Source organism: Fundulus heteroclitus, chromosome 20 (assembly GCF_011125445.2).
Source record: "Fundulus heteroclitus isolate FHET01 chromosome 20, MU-UCD_Fhet_4.1, whole genome shotgun sequence".
Taxonomy (NCBI): Eukaryota; Metazoa; Chordata; class Actinopteri; order Cyprinodontiformes; family Fundulidae; genus Fundulus; species Fundulus heteroclitus.
In genome coordinates this window covers 17,755,120-17,766,596 of record NC_046380.1, presented here as the reverse complement: position 1 = coordinate 17,766,596, position 11,477 = coordinate 17,755,120, and the positions used below count along the sequence as shown (strand labels likewise).

Sequence of the window (11,477 nt, the reverse complement as noted above, 5' to 3'; positions counted from 1 at the left end):
GTGTATTAGCCAGGTCGTACGCGCTCGTTTTTCGAAAAAGGCTGCTTTTATATTACCGCAAAAACGACTTTTAGGTTCGTCCTCGCGGAAAATAAGGGAGCTCTAAACCCACAATTTCTAGGCTACACAATGTTTAAGAAGCCACGCGTGTTCTCAGTCTCATACGCGCTCGTTTTTCGAAAAAGGCTGCTTTTATATTACCGCAAAGACGAAGATTTTTATGTTCGTCCTCGCGGAAAATAAGGGAGCTCTAAACCCACATTTTCTAGGCTACACGATGTTTAAGAAGCCACGCGTACAGGCGTGTCTGTCAGAATGGCCGCTTTTATGCTACGCACAGAGGAACACGTATTTTCCTCTGTGCCTAACAAGGGGACCTTTTAAACCCTAAATTCTCAAGGTGCACAGTATTTTCGGAACCCTGGCCAAGGGTTCCCGGACTCTCACCTCTGTGACCGCACGCAAATCCCAAATTCTCATCGACACGTTTGCAAACAATTATCCTCAAACCTTTCTCTGCCTTTAGAAATACAAAAAGTCGGCCCTCCAGGAAGAAAAAGACACTAGGAGATGAATGAAATCTCCTTACCTTTTTTGCGGCCGCGGGCTGTGTGTGTTTTTCTTCCGGAATGACGTCCTGGCCGGAAAACGGAAGGTGGTATGCCGCCTTTTGGGTCCGGGTGGAAACACCATTTTGTTACTGTTTCACCGTGCCGTGACTACGGTGAAGCACCCTCGGTGGACCCAGTTCGTTTTACCCAGTCAGGCGACTCCCACTTACTTTTTACCTTGAATGTAGGACGCATAAAACAGACAAGTATGCTTTTAGTTATATTTTATCTAAGTAAAGACAGAGAAATAGTTACAGTCACACCAGCGCTGATGGGCCCCTGATCGGCAGGAGGCCTCGAGTGCTCATTACACAAACATTATAAAGGGATCTCGGGACACACCCATACAAGGGCGGTACACATCCAAACTGTGACATCAGCAGGGAAGCTGCGTCACCTCCAGGGTGGTATCTGATAGATATGTGCCAATCTTTTGGGTCAGTGCCATCTAAGTGTGCCATGCAGTTCTGGGATAAACAGCTCGTTCCACTTGACCTTGTTGATATCCTAACATATTTATCATTGAAAAATCAATTATTGTATCTGCAGTTCACATAATAACCACGAGATGATACACAACACTCCAAATAGAAGTATTTAGGGAAGCATCTGTAGTCTACTTACCACCTGCGGGTCAACTGTGGCTCAGTTGGTAGAGTAGTTGTCTTGTAATTGGAAGATTGTGAATTTGAGTCATGCTTCCACATGTCAATATGCCCTTGGGCCAACTGATCTGTGTGTCGGTATCTAAATTTGTTCACGTCAGTGAGCGCGACTGACTGAATGTGGTTCTAGTGTAAAGAGATTAAAGTGGCAGATATGACTAGAAAGCACTATATAGATTCAGTCCACTTGCCTTGGACATAATAAGGCCGTAACCAGTTTGATGCAAATTTTCAACATTCGTCCAAAAGGGGTTTGTCCTGCACTCTGGATTTTATCAGAGTGGCAAAAAGGTCATTGTTAAAGGGAAGTCATAAGACGTCCCATTTACAGTTTACCTGAAGTCATGTAGGGGACACAGCAAATGTGAAAGTAAGTGCTTCATTCAAAGTGCTGTCTGGCAGAAAACTAGCACATGCCCTGAACTTAAAGCTATAATTGGTAATCGTGTTCAGAAACACTTTTTGTAATACTGGGTAAAATGATGATTCCATCCTGAATCATCTACTTTCCTTTAGTATCAAAATCCAACAACCCTGTACAGTCATTTTCTGACTGCTTAAACGATGTAAAATCTTGGATGACCTCAAACTTCCTCAATCTAAATGAAAGTAAGACCGAAATTATTACGTTTGGTTGTAGTCCAGCAGTTTTTCCTCCTGGCTCCTTGGGCCCTCTTACACCTAACATTCGATCATCAGTAAAAAATCTTGGTGTAATATTTGATGATAGGTTGAAATTCGATCGCCAGGTTAGCTCGGTCGTAAAAAACAGTTTTTACCAGTTAAGAATTTTATCAAAAGTGAAAGGGTACCTGCCACGCAGAGATCTGGAGACTGTAATCCATGCTTTTATTAATACAAGATTAGATTACTGTAATTCATTATATGCTGGCTTGGACCACTCACTTTTACACCGTCTGCAGTTGGTACAAAATGCAGCTGCCCGTCTCCTAACTGGCACACGTAAACGTGACCACATATCACCCGTTCTAGCCTCGCTGCATTGGCTTCCGGTTGTTTTTAGAATAGATTTTAAAATTTTATTGTTTGTTTTTAAAGCTCTTAATGGTCTAGCCCCCCAGTATTTGACTGAGCTTCTCAGAATCCATGTCCCAGCCAGAACACTGAGATCCTCTAATCAGTTGCTACTGGCCATGCCTAAAACCAGACTTAAAACTAAAGGTGATCGTGCCTTTATGGCAGCGGCACCGAGACTCTGGAACAACTTGCCTTGGCATATTCGATCGTCAGGCTCCTTGGAGGTTTTTAAATCCTCTCTAAAAACACATTTCTTTTCCCTGGCTTTTAATCAAGTCTAGGTGGACATTTGGCAAATTATAATCTATTTTAATATTTTATTTAAATTGAAACATTTATCCTATTATATTTTTATCTGCATTCATTTCTTTCTTTTTGCATTGTGTTTATGTATTTTAACATTCAGTTTTTTATCTTTTATCTGTACAGCACTTTGGTCAACCCCGGTTGTTTTAAATGTGCTTTATAAATAAAGTTTGAGTTGAGTTGAGTTGAAGGTAGTAAATACATTATGTATTCACAAAAAAGAGGTTAAAAAATCATTTTCTGTGGGAGCTGCAGGCCTGTAAAACTTCTAACCAATCCATGCCCCTCAGTCTGAAGAGCATGGCTTTGACAGAGTTTTGTTCCTGCTTTCATTGCCCTCTGACCCTCAGGTTCCGGGGGTATCACCTTATCTATTGTTGTCCTGCACGTCAATCATTCTGAAGCGCTCACGTAACGCCAATGTCCGTGTTTATTCCTTCAGAGTGTCCGCTAGCTGGCTGCGCATGTGCACTTTTGGTATTTTTGTATCTGGCTAGCTTAGCCGCTAGGTTAGCAGTTAGCCGTTAATTGTAGCTTCGCTGCTCTCACCGTAGACTTTGAACATGGCTGAGAGTCGCATGAAGGGTATTGTGTTCATGTCAATGAGAAGAAGAGGAAGGCCTCAGTAGAAAGAAATAGGACCAGAGTGGATTTGGGAGATTTTTAAGATGCGATGACCTGGGCAGTAATTCAAAAAGGGACTTGGGGAAACTTCCGGAAAAATCGTTCAGGGAGCCCTTAAGGGAGCTAAATATGAATGCACAACACACTTTTGTGATTGTTTTACATTAAACCAGTTTCAAAAACATGAATAATTTTCCATTTTCTCCATGATATTATTCTTTGTGTTGATTTCTCATTTCAAAGGCATTGTATCTAGACAACATCACTGGCACAGATGTGTAGTTTCTGCTAGTTTAAACCTCACCTAGAAGTGTGTTGGCTTCAACGATACTTCCAGGTGTCTGACGTTCAACTCACAGTTTTCCTTTCAGACTGGTTCAGCCTGACAGGGAGGTTAATAGGCAACATTTTACCAGATTACTGTTGCGAGGCAGCCTTCCTTTCAGCTGCCAAAAGGTGTAATCACAACACTTTCTTTTTGATTTAGTGGGAAATACTTTGAAAAAATTGTTTGTGACACTAAACCGCACAAAGGCTCCCTTGGGCAAGTTGCTTCCTCATATTCCCCTATTCAATTCTGCGGAAAAATAGTGTCGTCACACTTTGATAAGATCCACAATGAATGCCACAAATTAGTGAGAGATTTAAACACAAAGAGGAACGCCCTCTCATATTCACTTCATGATGCCATAGGCTTGTGCCGCCTGTCTGTTACGCAAGAAGCAACTTAAGGCAAATCCAAATGCTAATTATAGTCTTTAATTAGAGTGATATTCGTGACAAGTGTCTCATATTAAAATACTAAAATCAGCAATATGAGTACTTCAGAATTAACCCTGACAAAGGTTATAAACAAATATTAAAAACAAAGTTTATTCAATGGTTTTTCATGAAATACTTCATGTGGTACAATGAGATTGGATCTCATAAATGGAGAAAAGTAAAATAAATGCATAGTTTACAGACTAATTTTACTTCACTGAGGTTGAAGAAATAGGTCCCTATTTGCATGCATTTGTGCTTCCTTCACTGCTTCTTTCGCAGATGGACGTACAGGACGCTGCTGACGAGAAGAAGAGGGATGGCCAGCCATGCCAGGATGACACAGTAGCCGAAGCGCCCTTTGCTCAGATCTCTGGACTCGCTCAGAATCTCCTTTTTGTGGAAGGTGAAGATGAGGCAAGCGGCAAAGTCTGTGAAACCTGCAAGAATCACATTAAAGGGTTCATTTACAAACATCCTCACAACGGCAGAGTGGAGTCTAATCGACTTTGTCTTTAAGCTCTAGTATTGGATCAAAAAACAATCCTGGTAAAAGGAAAATGGTTATTTCAGTATTTGATTTACGTGAACCTCCTTTGTAATAACAGAGAAATCAGCTGATAAAACCTAAAACAAAGTAAAATGGTAATCTGACTGAAATATGTTTCCCTTAATATGGCGTGTATGATAAATTATCTAAAATCTTTCTCCAATTTTAATGTGATATAAAGTATGAAAAAAAATGCTTGAAGGATATAAAAAAAAAAATAAGGTACAACAATCCAATTGCATGTTTATGCCCTTAAATTAACACTATGTTGAAGAAGCTTTTGATTTGATGTCGACATTTAGCAACTCCGTCCACAAGAAGTTTGGAGATCTGCAACTACTGATTTTGCAGAACATTGAAAACATCTAAACTCCCTATGGCTCAGCATCCGCTGACCCTGCTACAGGAGTTTACAAAGCATCCTACTATCATTCACAATCATTTCCACTTTGTTATAACAACACTAGCAGCTTACTGTAAATTTAGCAGCGAGGACTATGTTGCGTAATTAAAGCCCCTCACAGTAGCAGGGATCAGCAAGCTCCTGAGAATGATTGATTTCTTTCTAAACTGTTTGTAGTAGTCTGCATGCCTCTGTGCTGGATTTCACACACCTTTGGCCACAGAAGTGATCGGCACACCTGAATGAAGTCAATTGGACGAGTAGGCAAATATTTTTGGCTCCCCAAGCTAAAGAGTGATGATAAGCAAATAGCAAGAAAATCTGGCTTGGACGGCTGAACTTTTTTTTTTCAGATTACTCATATTCACATGATTGACCACACAAATGTTATTCTTTTAGTTGAATTATACAGGTTAAGGCACACTCAAATGTGGGAAAGGTTTTAAAAGCCATTTATCATAGCAGTACCTGATAGTTTTACAGGGGTCAAAGCACCTTTGAGATACATGCACTAAATCTTTAAGATTTGTCAAGTTTAAGTCTTGATATTACCTGCAAATGCCTGGCAGAGGCCTGTAAAGTAAAAGAGCTTCCCCCTGGACAAGATGAAAAGCTGACCCAGAAAAACCAGGAAGGAGACGGACGAAAAGACCACCGACAGGGTCATGAGGGCCTGGACAGACTGAAGCCAGTCTGGGAGGAAAGAAAAAGACGTTGTAAGGTAGAACTACATAGAAACAGACAATATCTACAGCATTCTCTCATGCATAATGAAACAAATTAAAATTTATTGAGAAAATTTGTCGACATTTTACCGCTTTCAGTGGTCGATGCGCACACCCAGGTTTGTGTGGTGTTCATGAAGAAGCAGTTATGCCAGAGGTCGGTGATTTCTGACTCCGTCCATACCCACCAGGACTGCAGGAGGGAAGGAAGAACATTTTAAAAGCAATGACAGCTTTGAAGACAACCGTCTTTTGCAAAACCAAACTAAACTGTAGCTGTATTAATGTGAAAAAGACTGTACGACGGTGCCCTCTAGTGAATAAACAAGCATGAAGCACTTTTAAATAAAATTTGTCTGACCTTCTCCAGCGTGGCGACGAAAAGCATGGCCAAGCTGACCAAATGCAGCAAAGTGATGGATACGAGCAGACACACCATGTCTGTCAGTATATGTGTCCTGTAGTAAAGTAACCCTAAAACAGAAGAAAGTATTCTTCAATCGTTGGAATATTTTCTAAGAAAACGTATAAGTCAGATAAAAATCACTGACACTTTTCATTTAACAATGATAAAAATGATATCGACCCTCTGCATCTTTTAGAATAGCCAGCAGATAAAAGTGGCTTCTGAGGAAACGTTGAAATCTTTAATTATGCAACTTTTCATCTGTGCTGCTGACCATCTCTGCACCTTTAATAAGCCACATGCATGACAGAGAGGAGTGGAGGTGGGCTCTGTCCATTCCCTGAGGCAAATTTAAAATCATCACAACTTCTTTAACACTTACAAAAAAAATAAAAAGTGACCCATTTACCAAGGATTTTGGACTAAGTGATTCATTACCAATAAAGAACCTTAGACTTCTGATACAGTTAGAACCAGAAGGCATAGAAAATTGCCTACAGTAGATGTTTTAAGACTAAAACTATCTTGCAAAAACATATGTATTCAAAACCGGCAGTAGCTTTATTAGAAGTTTGATTTATAAAATTTAAGTTATTGTCATATACTTATGTTTAAAATTCCACACAGTCACACAAGAGGTTAAAATTCACTCAGTTGTGTTTTTCTGTTGTGAAGGGGGATCATATTTTTTTATTCAAATAATCACCCAGTAACATAAAGTACTGTGTTTACAGGTGTCAGCTGTAATAAACGGGAGGCCCGGTGATGCATTCGATCAGAAAGTTAAATAGTTTAAAAATAATGCTGTTCTGCATTGTCAAAGCCACAAATTGGGACAGTATCTCAAGCATTGTCTTGATAATGATTTCTTGTGTGAAATAATGAGTCCCTGATCTGCTTAAATTCACAAACCAGTGGTCATACTTTCTCCTTCAAGGCTTTTGTTGTAAAGAACTACATTCATGGTTATATCAACCATAGCCCGATGCAGCAAAACAGCCCTAGACCATCACACCACTACCACCGTGCCTTACTATCAGTATAATTTGTCTTTTACACCAGATATGACAGACCCACACCAAAAAAATCTACATTCATCTCACAAGTTCAAACAATACTTTCATTTTCATCATCAAGATATTTTTGGGGGGCAAATGTGAGACAGGCTTCATGTTCTTTTTGAACTGTAGTGGTTTTTACATGGAACTCCCATAGAAGCCATTTGTGCCCCCCAGTCTCTTTAATATTATCTTTTTCTCTCTTTCTTATCATGAACACCTTAACTGAGGCAACTGAGGCCTGCTCTGCTTTAGATGATCTTTTTTTACCTCCTGGATGAATCATCAACGCGGTCTTGGATTAACTTTGGTGGCCTGCCACTTTTTTTAACCACTGTTTCATGTTTCCTTTATTTGTGGATAATGGCTCTCGCTGTGGTTTGCTGGAGTCCCAAAAACTTAGAAATGCTTTTGCAATACCCACTTCCACACCGATAGACGGCAATGACGTCCCTTCTCGTTCTAGATCAGGGCAAAATCTCTTGTCTTGTTTTTATATAATGTCCTACTTAATATTATTAGCAGATTCTTTTTAATAGGGCCCTGTTGTTCTGGATGGCTTTTTTTTCACTTGAATTAAATAATTTCAAAACTGTTTTTTGTATTCACTCAGGTTATGTTTGTCTGATGTTACAAATTATTTGATTTATCACAACTCTTCATATGTGACAAAAACACAAACTAGAAGGAATCTCCATAGTAGAAAATACTATTTCACTGCCCTGTGAACATGAAACATATATGGTTCTAGAACAGACCCTTGAGGGACGCCGGTCTTTACCTCTGGGGAGGATGATGGACAAGCCTGGTTGAGAAAACAAACCCACACATGGACTGTGCTATGATTCTTCAGTGTTGAAATGACACTGGATTTAAGGTTCCTCTTAGTTTTTACAACCGACAAAAATGTTTCCAGATGTCCTAAAACATCACAAGGAGATTTCAAATAATTAACCTTAAACCAATCTCTAATCTGATTTTTTTTTACTCAATACTTTCCACTTCCAGAATTTTTCCTGCTATTAAAAACTACATTTTGTTTTGGTGTGCGTGCAGGAGCTTTCGTATCATCATGTATCTCATGTATCTCATGTAAGGGTTTTTTCAGCAGCAGTTTCCTGCATCAGCAGACCATCATCATGCAAATTGATCATGACTGCATGTTTTCTTTGCAGTGATGCCGTAATTTTAACACAACCAGCTGAAAATGAAGTTAGCTGATACTTTTGTTAAAGGAAATAATGCAATAATACAGTTAAAGCTGTTCAAAATGTAACTGTACGGATCTGATCAGTCTGCAAATCGATCTAAAAATAAGTTGAACTGCAACAACAAAAAAAAAAGAAAGCCACAAAGTTTGCAAAGTAAGTTTGCCAGGAATGTAAAAAACAAATTGACTGGAGTTAAAAACCGTTATACTTAAGGGCGCAACACTTGCTCCTTTTTTTTTTTCCTATCAAAATATAGCTGATCAGTAACATCACATTGAAGCAGAGGTTCCCAAACTTTTCTTGGTGCCCCCCCCCCCGGTGATTTCAAAGAAAGTTTTTGCAACCCCTTCCATCCAATCGTCTTTAAATCCCAAAACTACCCAAAGTGTAATTGTTTTAAGTTTAACTGTCTAATTCACTGTATAATTGAATTCAACATTGTCATAAATATATATATTTTTAAATAACCTCTCAAATATGGTAATTTATCCATCCATTTTTACCATACCCCCACCCCTGCAATTACACTAAGTCAAATCTGTTAGTCCAAATCTTTTAGCCCTTAATCAGTCACAAAGACAGCTTTTCATCATTTAGTCTTGTCATTTTCTGCCTATATAAGTTTGCTGTGTAAAAACCAACTGATGTAAATAAATGATCCCAGTTAATTACAACATCTCTATGTCTGCTTGGGTCTTTTCTGTTTTGCTGGATTTAACTCTCTCCAGCTTCAGCTTGTCCACAAAGCTGCAGACAGTAAAATACTGCAACATTTTTTGATCATATGACCCATTATCAGGACTACGATCATCTTGAAAATTATAATAGCAATGAAAATTAATTTAAATGCTCATTTTAGTTGTCTGAAATAAGTACGTCATGTGTGAGAGTACGGCCTGGTCTTTCCGGCTCTCAGTAAAACATTTAATTAAAAACAAAGGCATCAAGCTTAAAGAGTTTTTTTTTATTTTATAAAAAAATCTATTATTTTTTTTCAATAAATTATTTATTTAGTTATTTTACTGTACCTTGATCTTTATAATGACTTTCCAATAAATCATAACTGATCAAATGCAGTTTAAATCTTTACATTCAGACATTAAAACTCTAACTTCCTGCACTTGTATTCATTTCATTTCGGTGTGGCATAGAATTTGAACATAAGCATTGATTTACTGCCCTGTTAAACTTTGTCTTTCAATTAGAAACAGAATAATTTGGCTGATAATCAGCAAAAGAAATGGTCATTGAATGAATAAATGAATGTAAAGTTAGTTTGTTAACTCTAGGAGAGGGAGACTGGTATCCTTTCCTGTGCCAGGTTAAAAAAAAAGAAGCATGTCAGAGGGGTGTGTGCTTGTACGACTGATTCTGATTATAGGCTACAGATGTTTCTTTCTCATCATAAGAATATAATCCAATCTTAAATAGCTACACAAAACCATCATTCAATGTGGGTAAAATACTTAGTTCATGACTTTCTTAAGACAAACTCTCTGGTTAACAGCTTCAGAAAGAAATGGAGGGAATTATTTTGGTGTAATCTAACATACGTCAGACTGTTGTGAAAGATGAGGTTACCCGTTAGCTTCGGAGCAGCAGGATAGAAACTCCTTTAATCCTCTGAGCGTTGCAGTTGCCGTTCGTCTGTTTTCCTCTTGTTTTCCTTCTGCGGAGGGACCGTTAACTTGGGGGAAAAAACTGTGCAGAGGAGGAATGTAGGGTTGGACGTAGGAGGAGTCCTCTACACCCATTTCCTCAAAAACGTTTCCCTGCCCTCTGCCTAATAACTGTGGTCAACGGATTTCTGGTGCTCTGTTGGGCAACCGGACCAGAAATAGCGTTTCCTTGGCAATACATAAACACACAAATTAATATTCAAAGCGTTGCTGCTGGCATCCAATAAAACAGCATAAACAGTTTGAGAGCACTCAGCAGCTGGAAAGAAAACCACTGCGAATCTGAACTGTATCTGTCAAAAGAGTTTTACTATCTGCGCAAGTTACGCAACATTTGAACATTTCTGCAAATGTCTTCTCGGGGTCCGTCCAGCCATGCCTAAAAAGCTACAGCGAACATGTGGCAACTGAGAAACAGGAAAGAGCAGATTACTTTTGATCGTTAATGAGCAGGAAATCTCAGACCACCCAGAGCACATCATAAAAGAGCATCTGTTGCTTCATGCTTGCTCGGTATGAGGGATTGCTGCAAAGCCATGTACAATGCAGACGACTGTCCACTGTGGCTCTACGCTTCTTCAGGAGGAGTGAATGCTGCTTGTCAAGACTTGATGCAATCTGCTGGGTTCCCTTATATAGTTTGATCAATCTGTATAATCTGATTGAATTTGATTTTGGAAAGTGCCTTGAGATGACATGTTTCATGAATTGGCGCTATATAAATAAAACTGAATTGAATTGAACTGAATAAAAGACCCTGCTAACTTCTGGGGAAACTCTGGTTCAAATCATTTAAAAAATATTACTTTTCATTACCAACATTTTACACTTTTTTTCCCAACTAATCTAAAATATGAGTTTCCTAAAACCTCCCAACTCACACTGACTTAATTTCATGCATCATTGCTGATGCATGAAATCAACCCATCACACACGAAGCATTGGAACCTGAAGCTATAAAGAAAATATTCCCTCACTACAATTGCAGTAATACAGTGCCTTACGTATAAACCAATTGTTCTTTTCCGTGTGTGTGTGTGTGTGTGTGTGTGTGTGTGTGTGTGTGTGTGTGTGTGTGTGTATGTATGTGTATATATGTATGTGTATATACTATATATATATTATATCATATATATATATATATATATATAGAGATATATACTATATAATCTCGGATATCTCATATATCACCTATATATATATCTGTTTTTGTACTTGTTATTTATATAGTTAGAAATGTTATTTATAAATATTTCAGCACATAATTTCCTAGTACTTCATACTGTTAGTACATCCACTGACTGTAAAATTACCTCTGAAACGTTTTCACACAGCCAAAAAAATGCTTGTTGTTGCAGCCAAATCCTATGGGGTTCTGTGACAGTAGGGAGTAGCAAGATGGCGGCCAGTGACTTCACTTTTTCGGGCAAATCAGCAAT

The 11,477-nt window shown here is 38.7% G+C and overlaps 1 protein-coding gene across 2 annotated transcripts; it reads right to left on the bottom strand.

The window, feature by feature from the left end:
- Positions 1–4,090: 4,090 nt before the first annotated feature.
- On the bottom strand, positions 4,091–10,185 carry si:dkey-264d12.4 (epithelial membrane protein 3). Of its 2 annotated transcripts, none has more exons than XM_036124709.1 (5): positions 9,913–10,185; positions 6,046–6,158; positions 5,775–5,877; positions 5,512–5,652; positions 4,091–4,446 (listed from the first exon to the last, which is right to left on the bottom strand). In XM_036124709.1, exons 2-5 carry the CDS (start codon positions 6,121–6,123, stop codon positions 4,271–4,273), a joined length of 498 nt encoding a protein of 165 aa, XP_035980602.1. In that variant the 5' UTR covers positions 6,124–6,158; positions 9,913–10,185; the 3' UTR covers positions 4,091–4,270. The 2 variants fall into 2 exon arrangements, with proteins under 2 accessions (XP_035980602.1, XP_012728784.1); XM_012873330.3 differs by having other exon boundaries at positions 9,941–10,184.
- Between the last annotated feature and the right edge of the window lie 1,292 nt (positions 10,186–11,477).